This window comes from Ixodes scapularis, unplaced genomic scaffold (assembly GCF_016920785.2).
Source record: "Ixodes scapularis isolate PalLabHiFi unplaced genomic scaffold, ASM1692078v2 PGA_scaffold6__148_contigs__length_123643588, whole genome shotgun sequence".
Taxonomy (NCBI): domain Eukaryota; kingdom Metazoa; phylum Arthropoda; class Arachnida; order Ixodida; family Ixodidae; genus Ixodes; species Ixodes scapularis.
Window position 1 is genome coordinate 60231303 of NW_024609881.1, and position 22739 is coordinate 60254041.

A 22739-nucleotide genomic window follows, 5' to 3' on the forward strand; every position below is an offset into this window, starting at 1 on the left:
CCTCTTTTTCGATTGTAAGTTCTTTAAAATATTTCGTGTCATTTTTTTATTTAGTAGCAACGAAAATTTTTTGTTTTGATAGAACTAATTTTTACTACAAAAATAACATAATATTTCAGTCCACGGGCGCGCAGAGGGAAAAGACTGAAGAGCCGAGAGGCTTGTAACTGGAACAGTGTTTAGTTTGGTATCAACATACGATCGTGTCGTTGTTGTTTTTGTTTTCTGTTGAGAAAAACAAAACTGGGAAATCATTGTGTTTTGTCCCGTTTTTCGCGCAATTCTTGGTTCCATGCGTGAAGGGATCTGCAGAAACGGTTCTAGGCTGACACCTGGAGTTTCCTGTACTTTCGCGAGTTCATGTCAAAAATCTTCTGTCAGACCTCCTCTCGCACGCCGCGATCTTTTCTGCACATCCATCCAGCTTTTTATCCGAGACCCTTTTGCGCCTGTAGTGTGATGAAACATCAGAACACGTCCCTTCGCGAGCCCCAGACTGCATTTCTTTCACGGCGAGCCTCCTCGAGCAGGCTTGGCTTAGCAAAGCTGATTGAACTCTGCGTTCAGTCTATCACAGTGTTATGTCTCACTTGGTGCGCTACAGCAACACGCAACGATTAGTGATCTTTGTAATGGGATAGCGCCGCTCACAACGCGATTGGCAATAAACGGTGTCGACAAAATGAATGTTCCTACACACAGCGGCGTTTGAATGCGTTCGAATTCGCCTTATTAACGAAGATCTCAATTTCTGAGATACGTAGTTTTAATGTGCAAAAAGCAAAAACGGTTTTATTTCCTAGAACTAACTTAGTATCTTAAATTTACCCAGGACTCCTTCAAATGAGATATCATTTCTTTTGATTTACTTCTTGCTCACTTTATATTTCTGTCACGTGATGAAAACATTGGGTTGCAATAGCGACGAAATATGCTGACACGTGCGAGAGGATACGCGATAACCAGAAAGCTATCCTGCGCATCTGAAACAAAGGCTTTATATGTGCAGGCTGTTGTGTATTGTGTGGCAATTCAGAAATAAAATTGATTGGCCTCGATTGATCTGATACAAGTTGCTACAGTGCTCTCGCTCTTCATCGATTTGTAGCAGGGCAGATATCAAAACCGAGACTAATGACTGCCGCGAAGAATATTTTACATTCTGGTAATATTAAAGCAAAACGACCCGTTAGGTCAAGTCTTTGTATTTCAGTTTTCGTGTTACTTTTGCAGCTATCGCTAAATGAAGTTCATAAAAAGTTCTAATAGGCATTTTATTGTAACAAAGATGTTGTAAATACATATATTTATTGTGATTAGTTTCTCATATTACACTCAATGCGAAAGGCAAAAAGAAGCGCTTTTATTTATACTTCTTCAGAGGCGTGGATATTTGAGACCGCAATTTTCCACTTTGTAACTGTTTAAGAAACCTCGCTGTCAATATTTGTGCAGTTTCCGAACCAGCACCGCTGAAAAAGAGGGAACATTCTTTATATCAGGTTCCTCAAATTCGTCATGGGGAAACACCGAGAAATGTTAGCCAGCCGTCAATTTATGCTTTATACGCGATTCTAAGCACCACGCAATAGTTTTAAAGTAGGATCTCTCAATTACTCGTACTGGTCTGGTTTCGGTTTTCGGAGCATAATTTACGTTAAAAATAAGCATTAAGCGAAAATCTGACAAGGTTAGCAAAAAGATATGTCTGAATACATATAGTTGTAGTACATTTGTGTATACATGTGCGAACAACTTAAGACAAAACAAACACACGCGTATTCGCACTATATACTGACATAGGAAAAGCGCCTTATGCGTCAGTTTCAAGTTTACGTAGGTTTGAGCTGTTTGCAATTTGTGACGAACTCTCCTTATTTGTTTCCCGCCCGGTTACAATGGGTGTGCGTGCCGAATGGACTTGGTTGCTTTGAACGAGTCATCAGATAGCACAGTTTCAATTAATTTGAGCTTCACGTCAAAGAGTGGTTGGTAATTAACATCAGACTAAGAATGCTTGAAATGGGTGAGCGGCGCTTGATAAATCTGCTGTCTTTTTTATCTTCTACGGTGTTCGAAAGACTGCTCTTGCTGGCGATCCTCTCGGTTCAATGTGAAATCGGAGACAGAACTGGGCAGTGTCGCGGTACACAGGTATCCCGATAGAATCTTAGAGAACCTTTTGAGTGTCTGTATCTTTCTTTCAAGCTACATGGGAAATATGAATTTGTATCTCAGTACTAAAAAAATATAAAAAATCGATGTACCAATTGTATTGCAAAACCGTGACAGGCTTAGTTATCTCGTTACATTCGATGCCGAGTTTTAACTGTCCGATTTTTACCACAAATTAAAAAAAAAACATCTTTTTGGTGAATTTGCCCCATTCCGCTTTACTAAAAAAGGCCTAAATTCTATTTTAAAAACTGGTTCGGAGAAAAGTAGATTTTAAAAATTGCACAATAAGCTTCGCTCACGAACTCGTTCACTCTTTCCACAATAGCAAAGGGAACTCCAGAGAAGAGGAGAGTGGGGAAAAGGAAACGTCTAAGCATCAAGAGTAGGGTAGCTTATCTTCCTCTGATAATGCAAAAAAGAGAAGTTCAGCTTTTTTTTGTCCAATCTATCCACCCTAGGTGACACAGGTGTACCTGGTACGAAAAGTTAAGAAGCACCATCACAGCTAAACCGGGTTTATTTACGAAAAATGTATTACGTCAGCATGGTAGTTGGCATCTAGTCCCAATAGGTGTCGCTGGGGGCGACATTATATTTTCTCACCATTAATGATGGCAGACTATTAATGCAGCAATCACTGCCTTTTTGAAAACAAAATCAGGAAGCCTAAAAGAACAGGCTGTGTATACAACTGAAGATTCATCGGTGCCGGACATTACTTGCACCTCTAAAGAGTCGAGCTAACTGAAAATATATATAACACTAATTGTCTACGTAGTGTTCGCTAGGAGATGATATACTGGTAAGCCGTTCTTGAAGCACACATAGAGTCGCTGTCAGTTGAAAGGTCGCAGGGTGTGGACCATTATGGTCTCGATTATGAGAGCGTGATCGGCTCTTCGACGTCCTTATAAACTGATGCCGAGATCTTATGGGCTACCGAGCAATGGTAAGATGTTCAGTACCCGGCACTTAATGCGTTTCTTAAATTGTTGGTGCTCTAGCTCCCCTAACTGACATGTTACCTTCTTTGCACTCATCAGAAACACCCATGCTCCCAAGCTACTTAAAAACTACGAGAAGAAAAGTATTTTGGGATGTCCTACCTCTCCATTATTTCCGCATGGGTAGCCAAATGGAGCGAAGTGGGTGTTTTCTTTTATTTGGTAGTAACCGTTTTTGGTGGGCACATTATTACGGCACGTTATGACGCAGTTCGTCATACTCTGAAAATATTTGTAGCAAGAACGGTAGTTAACTTCAAGTATATGTTGTGGGACAAACGTTTGATTACGTTTTCAATATTATTTTGACCTCAAATTGTGTAGAACATATGTGCACATAACCACAGATGCTACAGCAAATGTCTAAGGGTCTCCGAAGGCGATGGCTTTTTAAATGGAGTTAGATGGTCAGCGAATAAGGAGGTGTTGACATATTTTATGTCTATGGGCCTGTAAGATTCCTTACTGGGTGGAAACATCACTTTAGTGGTACTTGTAATATTTTTTATAGAAGATAATGTGTCGTGCAGTAGGTTCTATTTTCGATATATGTTTAGCGATTTCACGTCCGTTTATGTCTAGGTTTCATTTCCAACGGTCTAGTCCCTATATATGCAATATCTAAGAGGCATTTCAGGTAATGTGAATAAACAAATTTTAAACAAGTGTTTGTTCCTTCTTACAAAGACCAAAAATCGATATTGTACTTCTCCAACCATAAAGAACGTCGTTCTATGCGAGCCTGCGCTCTATGCGACCCTTCATGACACAGCAGAGACATAATCGGCATTACTTGAAAGCTAACTTTTCTTATTGGAAACGTGTTTATTAGGGCACAACTCAAAAGTCCCCCCCCCCCCAAAAAAAAAAAAACAGAAAAAAAACGCCCGTACGCGGCAAAAAAAAACCAAAAAGTCTGCACGCTTCTAAAAAGCGTGAAGTTTGCTGCGCGCTCTGCGTTTTCAGTCAGGGCATCAAGCATACAAACAGCACGCCTTTCCTCCTCGCATTCCCACTATCGTCGTCTTCTCTCCTTTGTTTTCGGAAGATTGGCGATTGCCAACAACATTGGGGTCTTGACGACAGCCAGCAGAGCGTGTGACTTCTGATCCACGTGATGAGCACCCTTCAAGCCTCTCTCCAAGAACCAAAGTCGTGAATAGCATTTCTCCCAGCGGAAAAAAAAACAAAAAAACAATAAAACAACGTTCGCAAGCAAGCAACGTTCGCAAGCGGGCCGGAACAGAAGGAAACCATTTATTTCCAGCGACAGCAAGTGCTGTGGTTGCACAAAACGTGTCCTGTTTGGACAGACATTCAGCATGCTGCGCGCATTGCCGAGAGGTAGGGGAGCGAATTTCAGGTGAGGAAAGGTATACAAAGGGGAAGAGGAGTGATGCTCACGGCCGATGAGTATTGCTCTGGGTTGATGCGTCGACAGAACGTCTCCGGTGTGAGGAAACGGTCCGCAACCTCCTTGGTGACATTAAAAAAGTCATAGTCGGATTGTGTTTTCCAGCATTGCTCTCCACGTAGCCTGCGAATAAACAAAAATCGATCGTTATATGTTTTAAAATAATATATCAAAATCTGTGTGTGTCCAATGGGAGAAATACGGATGTTTTTTATAATAATGCAATTAATCCAAAGGTGCAAGGGAGCTGCACTAGAATGATTAAAATATTCACTGGAGAAGAGGAACATCGGGGATAAAGGAAAAAAACACCACTCTCCAAACACAGCTAGGTGACTGGTGTACGACAGAAAAGGTCCGCCTGGTCCTGGTATCGAATCAGGAACCTCTCTATTTCCAGTGGAGCTCTCTGCCAACTGAGCTAACCAGGGGTTAGGCGTCAGTAGAGCAAACGGGTTTATCAACTGCCGCCGGTCGAACACCAACAACCCTAGTGAAAAAGAACATATAAGAACCGGGAAAATAATTATATAAGATATATAAGAACATATAGACCCCTTTCGGAGTAGAGCGCCACCTGTTGCACCCAACTGCAACTAGGTCCGCCGCCATCACACAGGGGTCCCGCCAGAACCGCCTGCATCTTACCGCCTACAACTGTGCTGCTTACACTTTGAGTCCCAGTCTGCGCGCCGCGTCAATATGCCATCGCACTGCTCCGTATCTTTGTGTATGCAGGATGGATACGTTGACGGAGACGGAAAAAAGGTTCGTGTCACACAAGTTCTAAAGTGTTTAAAAAGAAAAACCGAGTTCTCGTGTTTTTTACAAAACTTTCGCGGGTTAGACAAGAAAACGCTCTTATCATCCGTAAGCGGAAGCATCGCAAGTGATTATATGTTGTAGTAGTGTGGTTGTGTGTCGCGCCCCGTCCTTAACTAGAGAGGTACGGCCGAGGTTCAGTGCGCGGCTCGCTTGCGCGAGCGACTCCCTCCTTCAGTGCTTCTTCACTGCAACCGAGGCCATTTTAGGTACTTGTTCGGTGTGTAGATGCATGATTACTTCTTCCGCAAGTTCGTATCCTTTACTCACGCCGGTAAAGAGTTTTCCAGAAAACAGACGTCGGGTGGAGGGGGTGTACAGACTAAATGCAGTGTACACCGAGTCTGAAGATCACTCGAACCCGCCTTGCGATCGTGGGAACTATTGGAGTGGTGGGCTGAACAGAGTGCCAAGGCCGTACCGCTAGACGTTTAGGGACGTTACGCTACTAATCAGTTTGTAAATTTGTGATAATGCAGCCGAAGAGTTTAGAGCATGTTCAACAATTGTTATTCTGTTCAACGGTTTTTTTTTCCTGAACACATTGTATGTTGTTCTTGGGTCGTCTTCTTGCTTCGGCAGCAGGAACCCTTGATGAAGAAACTTCCTGCACTGAATGAAATAAAAAAACAAAAAAACACCGGTTTTACACTTCAAACAGCTGTGCGTATTATCTATGAAAATAAAAATCAGTTCCAGCACACTTTTTTTTTTTTTTTTTCAACGTCGAATTTCGAGTGGGTTCAAACAAACGTGGTACGTTTACAAACGCCGTGAAATAAACCCAATACATCAGTGGTTCTTGAAAGTCTACTCTGTAGCTTTTTGAGGAATGCCACAAACCGCGTAACTTCGTAGTCTTTAAAAGGTTACCGAGGAAGGATTTTAATTGCCTGCCTGCCACCCACGCCTACAAGATTTTCTGCTGTTCTGTACGATTTGCAATTGCGATTTCTCAAACACTCAAGGTTGTGACTCGTGAGGCATCTTTTGCAGTTATTGGTACGCGGACGTAAGTTTATTGGAGGGGTACGAAAAACGAAACGAGCGAGTTCTCGGCTGTCGCCGAACGACAAGCTCACGACGGGGGCAGCGTACCGGGTGTGTTCCGAGTGGCCACGCTAAAAGCGCGATCACCATGATTAACTGTATTAAAATTATGGAATGTTACTAAAAAAAATCACTACAAAACAAGAAAGAACTTGCCTGGACCGTGAGTAGTTAACCTTTATCGATGCGGGGACCACGTATGCTTCGACGAAGAAGTTGTAGGTTCTTTGCATGCACCGGTCTGTGCCTGACCGGCTCCTGTGAAACTGCTACACCTCTCTGTCACTTATATGTAGCAGTATCGATAGATCATTGGTCCAACAGGTGATTGGGAAAACACCCGCACAAGCCATAGCTCGAAACGCTACGGCGACTAGGTTGCGCGCCGACCGGTCGAACGAGTCGAACCCTGCGTAATGGCGGCGATCACCCAATGTTGCTAGATGTTTTACCATTCCGTCTAATTTTGTTTTAGTGTTGCCCAAATTCCGAAATGGGTGTATAGGAAACGTTTCACAAGTTTCTTATATTTTTATGTAGTTCTTATATATCTTGTATGATTCATATCTGTTTATTGGACGTAGAAAATTCTCATACAAATGAGATTTTTCAATACGGAAGGGTAAATGGCCAGCATTTTAAGGTAATTATATTAACGAAATTAATGCAAAGGTGCAAGCGAGCTGGAAAAGAATGGTGAAAATAATCGCTGTAGAAAAAGAGCAAGCTCAGGCAGCACCGAGTTCTGGGCCCAAACTTGGCTTGCGTCTGTAGCCCAAGTAGAGCCAAACCAGACCTCCATTGGCAAAAGTCTGGGTATTTTGGCCCTAATTTGCCAAACATTTGCCAAACTTAGGCTTCACTGCCTAGTAGTTCGGCTGTCATCTGAAATCTTTAGGGCCTAAATCGCCTAACAAATGCCAGATTTAGGGTTACTTCCCTGTAGTTCGGCAGATCTTCGGAATTTTCGAACCAAAATCGCCACACTAATGCCGAAGTTACTCTTTACTTTTGATAGTTCGGCTGTCATCTGGCCCATTCGGGCCAAAATTGCCACAGATGTGCCAGACTTAGGCTTACTACCTTGTAGTTAGGTTGACATCTGGCATCTTTGGGCCCAAGTCGCCAAACATGTGCCAAAGTTAGGCTTCGCTTCCCGATAGTTCGGCTGTCATCTGGCAGCTACAGGCCAAAGTCGCCAAACAAGTGCCAAAGTTAGGCTTCGCTTTCCGATAGTTCGGCTGTCATCTGGCAGCTACAGGCCAAAGTCGCCAAACAAGTGCCAAAGTTAGGCTTCGCTTTCCGATAGTTCGGCTGTCATTTGGCAGCTACAGGCCAAAGTCGCCAAACAAGTGCCAAAGTTAGGCTTCGCTTTCCGATAGTTCGGCTGTCATCTGGCAGCTACAGGCCAAAGTCGCCAAACAAGTGCCAAAGTTACGCTTCGCTTCCCGATAGTTCGGCTGTCATCTGGCAGCTACAGGCCAAAGTCGCCAAACAAGTGCCAAAGTTAGGCTTCGCTTTCCGATAGTTCGGCTGTCATCTGGCAGCTACAGGCCAAAGTCGCCAAACAAGTGCCAAAGTTAGGCTTCGCTTTCCGATAGTTCGGCTGTCATCTGGCAGCTACAGGCCAAAGTCGCCAAACAAGTGCCAAAGTTAGGCTTCGCTTTCCGATAGTTCGGCTGTCATCTGGCAGCTACAGGCCAAAGTCGCCAAACAAGTGCCAAAGTTAGGCTTCGCTTTCCGATAGTTCGGCTGTCATCTGGCAGCTACAGGCCAAAGTCGCCAAACAAGTGCCAAAGTTAGGCTTCGCTTTCCGATAGTTCGGCTGTCATCTGGCAGCTACAGGCCAAAGTCGCCAAACAAGTGCCAAAGTTAGGCTTCGCTTTCCGATAGTTCGGCTGTCATCTGGCAGCTACAGGCCAAAGTCGCCAAACAAGTGCCAAAGTTAGGCTTCGCTTTCCGATAGTTCGGCTGTCATCTGGCAGCTACAGGCCAAAGTCGCCAAACAAGTGCCAAAGTTAGGCTTCGCTTTCCGATAGTTCGGCTGTCATCTGGCAGCTACAGGCCAAAGTCGCCAAACAAGTGCCAAAGTTAGGCTTCGCTTTCCGATAGTTCGGCTGTCATCTGGCAGCTACAGGCCAAAGTCGCCAAACAAGTGCCAAAGTTAGGCTTCGCTTTCCGATAGTTCGGCTGTCATCTGGCAGCTACAGGCCAAAGTCGCCAAACAAGTGCCAAAGTTAGGCTTCGCTTTCCGATAGTTCGGCTGTCATCTGGCAGCTACAGGCCAAAGTCGCCAAACAAGTGCCAAAGTTAGGCTTCGCTTTCCGATAGTTCGGCTGTCATCTGGCAGCTACAGGCCAAAGTCGCCAAACAAGTGCCAAAGTTAGGCTTCGCATTCCGATAGTTCGGCTGTCATCTGGCAGCTACAGGCCAAAGTCGCCAAACAAGTGCCAAAGTTAGGCTTCGCTTCCCGATGCGATAGTCCGGCTGTCATCTGGCAGCTACGGGGGAGAGTTGCCAAACAAGTGCCAGAACTTGGCTTACTGGCTTAGAGTTCGGCTGATGAGGGATTTGATGTACGCGGGTGGTCTTCATCTTAACTAAATATAAATCAAGCTTTATTCGGCTGGCAACTTTATTTTATTTTGGGTGTCTCTTGATTCCTTCAGTCCAAAGGTTGGCTGAGTGTTTTGACGCGGCTGGACCATGCTTTGCAAACGAAAATTGTGCCGGATCTTGTACTCGCGCGTAAGCACACGCCAATATCGGCACGCGCCGTGAGACTTTTTCGGCATTAAGGCGCGTTCACTCCGGCGATGCAATCTAGTCGCGCGATAACTTCATCACAAAAGCGACCATCGCGGGCAAAAAGCGACGGGATTTGAGCTGCCGCTTGCTGACGCGACTTTTTGCAATGCGCTCTTGTCGGGGGCAGGCCGAGGCAATCAACGGCGTTCGAAGCGAGAGTTCGTGAGAAGCGACTCGCCAACGAAGGCGTGGTACTCGCTCATCGCGCACGCCAAATTGATCATCTAATTTTTTTTTTTTTTTTTTTTTTTTGCGATGCGATCTAGTGGGTTTGCGCGACTGCTTACATCCCCGGAATGAATCCGCCTTTACAGGAAGTGCCGCCATTGAGCGTCTCCACGTCTCCACAAGAGATATCATTATTAGGCCGCGCATTGCAAAAGCGAACGTGGCTCTGTGCGTGTCTTGCATTGTGATTGAACACTGTCAAATCCTAGCGAGAACAAAGAGCGGAAACGACCGGGGCTCCGTGGCGCGGCTCCCGCATCACACTTGGGGAATGAGAATGAAATCCCGGAACTTGAACTATTTTAGCGTGTCGGCACCTTTTAAATATTTAGAAAGTGGAGACACCAAAGGGACGATACAGACAGGACTATCTTTCATCTTTAACGACATTTATATTCGGCTTCAAGCTCAAAGCCCGCCCGCTCCATGGGTAACCGGAAAGGGAAATCTTGGGGGAAGGGGAGGAAGTAGAGGAAGTGTACGCGATCCCCCTGTCCTGCGGGGCCAGGTATATCGGGCAAACGGGGCGATGCCACAACGACCGACTCCGAGAACATCAAATGGACGCCGAAAGAGCTGCTTCGGATTCTAAGCACCCGATCATCATTCACGGGAGAAAATGTCCCGGCTGCGCTCCTAATTTCGCCGGCACAACAGCCATGGGAATCCACTGGGAGCGAGACGGGAGAGGAACAATTGAGGCCTATCGGATGGCGACAAGCTCGCAAAACAAAGCACTCCTTCCATTTCGCTCTCAAGAAAGGAGATTATCTTTCTGAGTACCACAATGGAAGCCGATCGCTGACAGACTAGGCAAGGCGACAAGGTCACCGGGAAAATCGGCCTTTCCTTTTATGCGTTGTTGATGCCCCTTCAACCTCGCCTTTTGCAAATCCTCCCCAACTGCTTTTGTGTCTTCGTGTGGCTTTCAGCGAGCGCGACAGCCGCTTTAGGCAAATCAAAAGGGTGGAGCCAAATGCGTAATCAGGCATGACCTCTCTACGTAGGGCGCGTACGACAAAAACGTTTGGACGAAAATTTGTCACATGACTTTCTCTGTCACGCTGATGGGATCTCTGGGGCTGTTGTTTTCGCCGTTTGCCTAGTTATAGAAATAGGCGGGCCACGTAGGTCCGGTTTTCGAACTGCGCTCCTCAGTGTTCTGTTGCTTTCGTGCGTTGCAGACCCGGCCGTGTTTTTTCGTCGTAAACGGTCGGAATACGTCCATGCCAATTTTTCGGTAACAGTCATTTTATTTCACCGAAGTTCGTGGAATTCTTGTGATTAGTTGTTGGACACGCTTCGACAAAACTGCTCATCGCCGACGACGAGACGTCAGTTGAATGTGTGCAACCTTCTTTTTCGAATGCGTTTGTGGGGTGCTGAGTTGGATTATGCATCTATCAAGGATTACCTGATATCGCTCTTTTATTAGTAAGTACACTGAAACCATTCTTCTTTTAGTAGTCTTATTTTCTTCTCAATATCCGCGGTTTTTTGTGTGATGAGTTTTGCTTGACATGAGGACAGTGTTAATTTTATTTTATAATTTGCTTTTCGTTTTACAGAAAAGTGTGGCCTTTGTAAATTTGTCGAAAATGCACTGTGTGTGATGATAGTGGTTTAATAAACATCTGGGAGCGAAAGAAAAAAATTTGTTTATCCGTATATGTGATTGGATATGCAACAAATGATATGCAGCCTACACATACATGCACGACGTTCGGCCAATACGGACCAGACGCATCGTAGGGTATTCGCACAATATTGCACGGACGCTAGGCCGGGGCGAAAGAGTTGTACGGCAATATCTGCCGGATATCAAACGGTGGTGCAAAACTGGACATTTGAGCGATAATGGACCGACTTTCGGCTGGCACTGGCACGATACTGCAAAGTATTGCCGTGCTGCTTTTGAACGGAGGTGATGACATCTTACCATCGTGTTTCCAACGCTTATTTAATTCAATTATCTTCTGGGACACGTGAAAGAGCACTTCTGTCACACACCAGAGATATTCGAAACTTGGGCAGGCCTCTCGGCTTTCTTTGTGGCACTTATTTGGCACTTCAGTACGTAACCAGAGAAGACCGAACTTCGGCATGCCCCGAATCGCCAAATTAAGATTTACTGCAATAGTTATGGCTCAAGTATGGCACTTACTTTGGCAGAACTGTGGCGCACCAAAGAAAAGCCAAACTCGGCATGTTCGAAATACCCAAATTAGGCGTTGCTTTGGCAATTAAGGCTCAAGTTTCTCACTTAGTTTGCCACAAGTGCATCAGACCAGAGAAAAGCCAAACTCGGCGAGGCCGAAATACCGATATTAGACTTTGCTTTGGTAGTTATAGCTCAAGAATGGCACACTTCGGTACTCCTCTGGGGTACCAGAGAAAAGCCAAACTTTGCCGTGTCCGAAGTACCCAAATTATGCGTTGCTCTGGCAGTTATGGCTGAATTATGGCACCAACTTTGGCGCTCCTCTGGCGGACCAGAAAAACGCCAAATCTCGGCATTCCCCAAATTCCCAGGTTAGGATTTACTATGGCAGTTATGGCTCAAGCATGGCGCCAACATTGGCGCTCCTCTGGCGGACCACGGCAACGCCAAACTTTGGCATGACCGAAATACCAAAATTGGGCGTTGCTCTGGTAGTTATGGCTCAAGTATGGCACTACTTTGGCACTCCTGTGGTGGAGCAGAGCAAAGCCAAACTTTGGCACATCCCAATTACCGAAATTAGGCGTTGCTCTGGCAGTAATGGCTGAAGTATGGCACCAACTTTGGCGCTCCTCTGGCGGACCAGAGAAATGCCAAACCTTGGCTTGCCCCGAATTCCCAGATTAGGATTTGCTATGGCAGGTATGGCTCAAGTATGGCACCAACTTTGGCACTACTCTAACGTACCAGAGAAGAGCCAAACTTTGGCATGCCTTAGGATCGCCCAACTAAGGCTATACTTAGGCACCGTACGTTAGCACTGATGAGTGTCATGGTGCAAAAACCTAACTGCGCCAAAGTTGGGCCGTTATGTTTGCCAGACCTTTGCTCAAATTGGGCATTCCTCTGGCGTGCTACCTGAGAGAGGACAAAGGACAAAAACAAATCTCAACACAGCTAGGAGAAATTAACTGTGTTTGGAGATATGTGTTTGTCCTTTGTTCCCCCTTGTTCGTCTTCTCCAGGGAATATTTTCATAACGGATGTTTTCCTGATTCATGAGATTAGAATAATAATACAACATTAAAAGTTTTGATGAACACACCCGAAGAAAGGAGAAAAGTATCCTTCCACTAGCGTAAGGCAGCCGATATACTAATGCCTCTTTAATTAGTGTAATTATCCAAAATGCGTGGCTACAAAAATTCTAAGGGCCGTGTCACACTGAGGCAACACGACGGCAACAGCAACACAACACCTTGTCCAACATTCGTGCAACTTGTTGCTCCCTTCCCATGCTGTCCGAAAACCCTGTCACATCGCGGCAACACTAGCACAACGTGGATGACAACGAAAAAGTTACCTTGGTATGACAGCTTTCCTAAACAAAAACAGAAGCAACTTGTGTTGGACAACTAGTGCTGCTCTGATGACTGGCTGTGCGAAATTCGGGCAGACAACAAGACAACACAGATAGCTTTAAGGGCAGAGCTAGTTTTTTATCAACGTCCTTTTCTTACGAGCTTACTGAAATAAAGGCTTGGAAAACGTTATCCAACAATAATTAAGGCTGTCTTGCAGCTAAAATAGTTTTATGAATGTTTTTACTGCATAATGATGGCAACTGCTTGTCGAAATGGTCACAGCGGCGGTCGTAAACGTTCAGACTGGTGTTGAAATTGGAACTACCGAGAGAACCACCTAACATTACTGCTAGTGAAATAAAGTGGCATGCCTATACTCGCCTGCTGATAAAGTATAATTAAATTAACGCAAAAAAACAAAGGTTAAAACTAAAAGCATTAAAACGACCGCTATGATAATGAGTTCGTTTACTCTAAGCAACCGACGGACGTACTAGGACTCTAAAAAGAGAGATTATTTGTCAAGTTTAATGGTTATTTGTCACGTTTAAAGTCGATATAATGGCCATAATTTGTTTATTTCGAGAATAACAGCACAACCACAATACTATGTATTGTCGTTGTGAACTTGCAGCCTCGTTGCTTCTCCACTGACAGGTTAGCTGCAAGTTTCTTTCAACTATTGCTGACAGCTTAAGGAACATAGTGCGCTTATTATGTTAACGCTTGTTGTCATTCGTTTCGTGGATTCAGCTACCCTTTAAGCGAACTACGATTTAAGTAACTACGATTGGAAGTAACATCCCCGTATACTGGCAAACGATACATTCAAACTTAGGGTGAAATAATAGCATAGGAATTATCATGGGTCAAAAGAAGAATAAAAGTTCGACGATACCAGTGCCTAAGAAAGTTCAAGCAAATACTTACTTCAAAACAAATTGCATCTGCACCTCACTGCAATTCGAAAACGCGAAAGGAGGTCCTTTTTTCCCTTCAGGTTTCATAATGTATTTCTCTGGTAACTTGCACGCAACAGCACCAGGATGATTATACGGATACCACAAGGGATCGCTTCCATCGTGCGTGCTCCCGAGCCTGCGAAAGTATTGTACATGTTAAAAAAACCATCTAATGCTCAACACTTTAATCAGGGACAGACTAAGAAATGCAAAGCAAGTCTTATTATGGTCACGCTTCTTATCGGCGCTTATCGCACTGTCCGTAGCGACGATAAAAGGCATGGGATTCAGTAAGGGTGACTAAAAAGCTCTTCCCGGGTGATACGCTGAGCACATGAGTTTATAATGGTAGTGACAAGATACTTACAAATGCCCGATTTCGTGGGCTATAACGGTGAAACTATAGTAAATAGCAGGTTCTTCCTCGGATATTGCTACATTGACGCCTTTCACGCACACCATTGCTTCAAATGCGATACCTGGAAATAATAATTCATATGTTGCTTACTAAATACATTCAATACCGTTTTTTTCAAGCTGTAAGAATACGCTGTAATATGAAAATCCCCTTCTTTGGAAAAGCAGCTATTTAGAATTATGAGACGTCAGCCTTAACACTTAAAAATTAGCCGAGGCGTGACCGCTTGTGCGAAATTCTCGAATGCCAAGGATACAAGCCATATCTAGAAGTCGTGCGATGTGCTTACAGGGAAAATTTGTTTTCAGAAAGATACAAGCAAAGCAAACATGCAAACAAACATCTACATTAATTTTTTTAGCGCAAAGCTAAATTACGAATAACTAAACGCTCAGTCTTCGGCCAAATGTAGCGCTCGGTGCTCGAACCTGATGCTAAAGTTTTAGAACTTTAGCATCAGGTTATTCTGAAAGATTATGAACAGTTTTAGGAAATTCACAATAGGACGAGAGCAGTCGACGAAGTCCAGCAACACACGAAAATGAGTGACGTCGCCTACCGAAAACAGGACTCCTCTTGCACGTGTAAAATTTAAAAAAATTGCTTCTAACTTTTGAATCGGAAAACAGTGACTTTTAAAACTTTCACATCAGGTTGTACCGTTAGAGGGCAATAAGTGTTGCGCAACGAGTAGGCTGTCTTGTCATGAAAATCACAATTTTTTTGCGAACACACGTACACATGCGGCCTTAAAGTTTTACGTAGAATGAAAATGTACAGTCATAATTTGTAGCTGATTTTCCCGTTTGGTATTTTACAAAACTTACCACGAATATAAGTGAAATTTCCAAGAGATATTTGTTGAATGTGATTTTTATGTCCATCATCTGACGAAAACCCTTTTTGTCAAATTTTATTTGTGAATTAAGTAGCCAAAACTTGCTTTAAAAACATTTTGAACTTGACTTTCTCCAACTGCTTCATATCAAGCGATGTTCATTTTATGCAGCAAAGGCAATTTCTGTAAAAACGGCTACCAACTTCCAAATCCCACTGAGTAATTCGTGTTACTAACTAGCAGAAACGGCGTATATCATTCATTATTTGTTAGACATCTCTCAGAAATAACTGGTTAAACTCCGATTTTCTCAAGATTCAGCATAAATGTGTGGTCCGCAGCATCGTCTGACCCCACTCTCTTACCGTCAAGATTATGAGATAATTTTTTAGTCTCCTCGTTACGCATCCCTAAGCGGCGCCTGAAATGCAAATATGAAAATACTAATTATGCGTATTCCAGCTGATATGAACATTAATCACGTGAAAAAATAAATGTACATATAGCTTGTGCTTTTTAGGCTTTACATGTCTTTTTTTAGAAAAGCCGTGAAGGCTACACTTTTGCAGTCTCGGCAGGTGAGTTACACGGCGATGGGGACGTAACAGAGCAGCTGCCACGATAAGTAAGATTATTAACTAAAACTTGTCAATGAACGTTCAGGTTTGTAGGAAAAAACATATCATTCTAATCAAGAAGCGCTAAGTTAGTCGATTTTAGAAAATTTTGGAACATTTAGGAAGGGTTATGGCGCGCTGACGTTACCACCCATAAAATCGATGCAAGGTTCTCGGATGAGAATATAATCGTCTGCGTTCACCCGTCACCAGCCCTGCCAATCTAAAAAACAAGATTTTGAACGTAACATTTTTCCGCGGCCCTTACCACGCCTTTCTCTAGGCCATCGCTTTGAACCAAACGTAGAGAAAGAGAAAAAGATTGTGCATCAAGAAAAGCATAAGCTTTTTTTGTATTTAGAACATTAAGATACCGCAAGAAATATTAAATATCCGCTAAACACATTTACTATACATATACAGTCGACAAAATTGAAGACTTTACTTAACCTTTGCAAGAAAAATATTGTTTCCAGGAAATTGTTTCTTAATGTCTGCTGACAGAAAATTTTAAAACCGAAACTGCGATGATTGCGACAGCCTAATACTGACAATATGAGATCACTAGGGTTCGGATAAATAAAGGGCTTTGATATTATCGGAAATAATACTTGAATAACTTGTAGCATGCAGCGCGTATTAACAGAAATTATGCGCCTCTACCCCTCGTTTTGAGGGGCAACAAAACTTGTTTACACGTCTCTTGTCGCTTTGCCGTAAAGTCCATTCAAGCGGCACATAAAAAAGAGAGCATGCTACAGTTTTGGATTGATATGCCATTCACACAAGCTTACTGGCACGAGTCCGACAGAAGTACGAGGGTAGCAAAAGTGGCGATGCAGGCGAGTTTGTTCATCACTAGGTAAGGTAAATACAGCGCAGAGAAGACCGGTGGCTTCGCTGTGTTTCCATAGGAGCTAAGCCTTTTTCTTTCTTTACTTTTTCCTCAGGTAGGTTCGCTATTTGCAAATTTTACAAACAGAAATGCACCATCTGTGGGCAGCGCTGCACAAAATTGTAGCGCTATAGGTTAAGAAACCAAATTTTGCGGTCGATTTAAAGAGCCTAGCCTCTCCTTGAATCCCCCTGTAGTAATACCCCTCTGGCCTCCTGCAAGGTTTTGCCACTTGCCTGCCTGAATCCGTAATAGAAGATCATGTGGCCACTTCTTCCGGCCACGAGTAGAAGGAGCAACTGTGCTCGTTTCCGTACAAAAAAAAATTATACGACTGCTTTTGTATTGAAGTAAAAGCTAATCTGTGCTTTGGGGAGTTATGGAAGTCAAATATTTGATCTAAGCAGTGCGTAATTTATTGTAAGCCCGAAAATTACGACCGCCTTAATCTATCACATATCCTTCGGGAGCATTGAATCGCCATAAGGAACTAGGATATGCTATCTCTGCCTCAAGCGCACAACTAGACCTCAGGAATTACGTGATCTTGCTTACCCAACGAGCAGCAGGTAGAAATCAGCAGGCCTTTTGAACGTGGTGTTTTTGGTGAATTTTCCAAAGGCTTCTAGTGAGTCATACGCTGAGACTAAATTATCTTCTTCCACAATGAAATACTCATCTTCTTTTGTCTGTAAACATAAAGAGTTAGACGAAAATATTCATATTATATTACTTTCTCAATCATAAATTAGACCGCCATTGAAAAGGCCGCTTGGTTATCATCGAAAAGTAGTTCTTTCTAGATGCAATGATGTTTCAAGGTCCAATGCTTATCAAAATGTGCAATGCTTGACATTGAGTCTACTACGTAAAATAAGCTAAATGAAACATACAGGCCTTTGCGAAAACGAATTAGAATGGAGCTAGTTTTGTTTTGACAGCGCCATCTGTCACGACGAAAATTAAAATTGTGCAAAATTGAAATATAAAATGGAAGGTTACTTCGAAATAAAACCGACGGCTTCGACTGCGCGAACAGAAGCGATTTCGTAACTTTCATTTAGACCGATAAATCCCCAATTGCTCTTGATTGACACAATCACTTTGAGACATATCTCTTCGTTTTCTTATTTATATAGAAGGTGTTATGTAATCGCAACATAAAAATACTGCAAGGTGATGGCGGAAATAAGTTGTTTCTTTGTTACCCTCACCGAACCATTGGAACCCTTCTTCGCAACACAGACCGACCCTCCTTTCTTACCATGTTCGGGGCACCAACATACCTTCAGATATAAGATATGTGTGCAGGCACGCACTAGCACCGCCCCCCCCCCCCCCCTCGCCTCCCTCCTTTCAGGCTCGTTCGAAACCATTTCTCCATATTCGATTAGAGGGATACCATCTGTTTGCGGCAAACGTATCTTGGTTTTATTTCTCACACATCACACACTGGTACAACGAATCGACTGCAACTTTTTTCACACACCTATTTCTCCGGCTAAAGCTCTCAGCAATGCCTATGCTTCAAAAGAAGCTTTAGCATAGTTCAAAAATTAAAAAAAAGCGAAATGACGCCACTGTGAAAACGTACTTCAATCTTCCGGCCTCGCGCACGTACGGCACCCCGGTTTCCAATTGAAGCAAGACGACACTTGTTTGGGCCTCGTCTCTCTCGATTAAATCTTTGAACGCGAAGGGGTTCGGGTGCCATCTTCCAGACATGGATTGCATTTTTCGATGCTATGCTTCCATATGGTGGATGGTTCTGGATCCCCTATTTTCGTGATGGTTCCAGCGTTACAGTTTATTTATTTATTTATTTATTCATTCCCTCAGGGCCCGAAGGCATTATAGAGGGGTGTGGACACACACATCTAATTGCACACAAAGACAAACAGTAATTAGGCGGGTAAGCATAAAAATCCAAAAACAGAATATTGTTAAAACAAAACACTCTCAACCAAAATCCAAAAAATATTCGCAAAGTGCAGCTTTGAATCCGGCATTCTCGGCTACGCTGGCAACAGGTGCGGGAAGGCGATTCCAGTCCAGTGATGTCATGGGTATGAAAGACTGATAAAAGCTTGAGGTGCGACACTGAGGGATGCCAACTTTATTTTGATGGTCGAAACGTGATGAGACGTATGATGGTTGTGTTAACAGATGCTGACGAAGATTTGCATTGTGGTGGTAAATTTTATGAAATAAACATAGACGAGATATTTTTCTACGTAGGGAGAGGTCAGACAAGTTTAGGGTAGCTTTCATTGCTGTTACGCTAGATGTGCGATGATAGTTATGCAGTATGAAACGAACAGAACGGTTTTGAGCAGCTTCTAATGATAATTCAAGCGTTATACCGGGGTCCCAGATAGCGGAAGAATACTCAAGTTTGCTGCGGACCAATGATTTGTAAAGAAGTAGTTTTAAGGACAGTGGGGCAAGAGAGAAGTTCCTTCTTAGAAAGCCCAACATGCGGTTAGCGTTTTTAATTATATACTCAATATGAATGTTCCATGAGAGGTTGTTAGTGATATGAACACCAAGATATTTAAATGAGGACACGGATTCCAGCTCAACAGTTCTTATATGGTACGAGGGACAGGTGTTATTTTGACGTGATACTCTCAGGGATTTGCACTTGTTAATATTGAGTTCCATTTGCCATTTATCACACCAACGAGAAATACTGTCAAGGGCAGACTGGAGTGCAAGAACGTCAAAATCGTTAGTTACTTCGGAATAGATGACACAATCGTCTGCGAAGAGACCAACTGAGGATGAGATATGCGAAGGAAGGTCATTGATATATATTAAAAACAAAAGAGGGCCAAGTACTGAACCCTGGGGGACACCAGAAGTCACAGAAGAGGGGTGCGAGTTAATGCCATTAACATGAACAAATTGAGAACGGTTAGTTAAAAAGGCGGTGATCCAAGTCAAAACATGAGAGTCAATGTTCAGTTTACTCAGTTTATACAAAAGGAGCCTATGTGAAACCTTGTCAAATGCCTTAGAGAGATCTAAAAAAATGCAGTCAACCTGAGATGAACGATCGAGGCAAGCGTGAAGGTTATGCGTAAGTGTTAACAGCTGAGTTTCGCATGAGAACAGTTTTCTAAAGCCATGTTGAGCAGGAGAAAAGAATGTATGAGAATTAAGTTGGAAAATGCCCTCGACCAAGTCGCGTGAAAGTAATCATGTAATGCAATAAGCTCCGGAATACCGAGCAATATACGCCCCGACGCAGAAACGCCCAGGGGCGAGGGATGTCAGAAGGCGAAACAAAGGAAAATGCCACGAGCTTAGGAATGAGCGCCCTTAGCTGGCCGTTTCTTGAATATGCGCTTTCGAGCCCAGCCCCCTGAACGGAAGCCCAAACTTTTTGCGCAGAAATGAAAGTGGAACCCGCGATGAGCATCTTGGGGAAACACGACACGCAGACCACAAAAAAGCGCCTGCTTAAAATTCGTCATGAAACGTTCAGGGGTCCATGAAGTAATCTAGCAGATGTAAATGTAATTATCGCCCTTCAAACTCACGGCCATAAATTTGTAGCTAGCCGACCCGACAACAAAAAGCAAACTGCTGCGCTAGGCACTCCGTCAGTTACAACATGCAGAGTTAAAAGTTGGTCACACATGTAAGGTACAACAAAAAAAGTCCCGTCCGCAAAAAAATAATTTGAACTGACGACAGACGTTGCATGCCATCTCGTGTTGCGAAGCCCACTATTCAAGACGAGGGTCTCTGCGGTCGTCAACGATGAAGTAGGGCTTCGCTATATTTGTCTTTTTGTGGGCGCAGTTGTCTTGCGGAGTGTCGGCTGAAGAAGGAACCGGTGGCTGCGATGAGCGCCTTTCTCGATACCAGTGTTGCGGAGTTGCCACTCCGGAGTTGGAATGATTCCGGAATCATTCCGTATTTTCACGACCCCGGAATGGAATGGGAATGGAATGCCGGCAACGTTGAGGGGGATGGAATGGGAATGGAATTATGTGCCTTTTGCTCGGAATGGAATGGGAATGAAATGGGCACGGTTCTTCTTTTTTTTTTTTTTTTTAGTGTTTACGGTTTGCTAAATTGAGCCAGTCAGCGAGTCAGTTGCTCAGAAATAAAATGAGCGGAAAACTGCTAGCCCACGTGGAGCCCCAACAGACTTATACGCCAAAAAAAAAATGCAATACAAAAAACAAGCGTCAAAGCAAAGAGCAAAGGGGGAAAGGGGGGTAAGGGGGCACCTTTCAGGGACGCGCAGGCGTCGGGCTTCGATGGCGTTACACGAGAGCGAAACAATCAACCGAGCACCAAGCAAAGGAAAAGGGAGCGGCAAAGAAAGAAACCGCCATGGACAACTCCTCATCGTCCTTCTTGTCATTCTTTTTTTGTTGTTGTCGCGACGGTTTGTAGAATGCACGCGCGCGCACAGACTGAGATCTGGGAGCGGAAGCGACTCATAACTCGCAGAGCCCTGATAACTCGATCGTTGACTCGGGCGCCGTCGAAAGATGATCAGGTATTGTTTTCTTATAGTTCGAGGCACGTGGTTTAGCAGGCAGCCAACCCTGCTGCCTTCCACGTTCATTCGTGCGCACTCCTTTGAAGTGCAAAATGTGGGTTTGCTTCGGCATTAAAACCTCAACAAACGTTGTCTGTTGAGGTCCATCGTAAGGTGAAGTAGGCTATCGTCACCGCTCTTGGTGTGACCGAACTGACTAGACCTACAGAAAGATCGTCCTGTGCCAAACGAGGCGCGACCGTTGCTGTGAGGGCAACTGAGAAGCAGAGCTGGGTGCTAGCTGCCACTGAGGTTTTGGCTTCCGCGCGTCTCGGCTGTCCGGTCTGCATTCGTGCTTCTTGTCCTGGATCCTATTTGAGGCGGTGAGAAGTCAGTTGGACGGTGTTGTTGAGGGAACACGGGGAATGTCAATTCGAACGCTGCGGTATTACCCCGTTAATTGTACCTTGATGTCAAAAGCTTTGTCAACGCTGACTTCCCGACCCGTCGCCACAACGCGAACAACCGACATCGAGGTAGAAGAATGAATCGATTGGTACCGTCTGCTGCCTGAACCCGCCAGTTGATCAGCGCGAAGAGGAACATCACAATTCGGACGAGAAGACAAGATAAATACAGGTCGAGTCATGGCATCGTAGAAGACATTTTTCTACATTAGTCGCGAAGAAAATAAACAAGCTACACGCTGAAAGTTGTGCAACGAAACTATACACGGTGGAGTCGGCGTATATCATCGAACTTTATTCGCCATCTGAAGAGGAAACAGGAGAATGAGTATGCGAGGGGTGGAAAAGGGCAGGCGAACCAGCCAAAAATTGAACTGAATATTATAAGAAATATCGAGATTCGTAAAGCAAGCGTGAACTTATGCGTTTTAAAACAGGTTTCGTGACATGGTCTATACGGTCCCTCGTGCTGCGCCGCAGAGGTTGCATTTTGTCAGAGGACGTGTTCTTGCCGCTGTGCATGGAGTCGCTTCCAGCAGTGTACTAGCCGTGTTGCTGTATTTGAAGAATACAGTAATATAGCTTAATCCTGCGCCACGCACGAACTGGATATTTTTATAGTCTTATCAAACAAACACGCCTGGCCGCGTATGTCTTAAAAGTCAAATGCAAAAAAGCTAAAAAAAGAAGAAAAGAAAATGAGTGGATTTAAGTTTTGCTGTTTGTTGCGAGCCACGTAGTCGCAAGACCGATGTCTTAAACAAGCATGGACATATCAAGGGGCTTTCTCTATGTTTGCAGTACAAGTGCAGTACAAGGGGCTTTCCCGATGTTTGCACTTTCTGCTACCAGCGGTCCGCTTAGTAAAAATCAGTGGTTTCTTGAGGAATTCAGCATTTTTTTTTTTTGCAATTGTCTCTGCATTTGATAATGTAAGCATTATGCTGCTTATGCCGGCAACAAAATGTAGCTGTCAAGTGCCAATTTTTACGTTTAGGAATTAAAGGAATGG

At 44.0% G+C, this 22739-nt stretch overlaps 1 protein-coding gene across 1 annotated transcript in view; it reads right to left on the reverse strand.

The window, feature by feature from the left end:
• Positions 1–1343: 1343 nt before the first annotated feature.
• The window catches only part of LOC115332159 (venom metalloproteinase antarease-like TtrivMP_A), a 33051-nt gene continuing 11655 nt past the window's right edge, over positions 1344–22739 (reverse strand). Inside the window, exons 8-14 of the mRNA XM_042286116.1 lie at positions 17315–17448; positions 15613–15668; positions 14359–14470; positions 13960–14127; positions 4587–4719; positions 3285–3404; positions 1344–1472 (exon numbers count right to left, since the gene is read on the reverse strand). Coding sequence (XP_042142050.1) covers positions 1425–1472; positions 3285–3404; positions 4587–4719; positions 13960–14127; positions 14359–14470; positions 15613–15668; positions 17315–17448 — 771 coding nt within the window. The 3' untranslated portion in view covers positions 1344–1424. The remainder of the gene's footprint in view (positions 1473–3284; positions 3405–4586; positions 4720–13959; positions 14128–14358; positions 14471–15612; positions 15669–17314; positions 17449–22739) is intronic.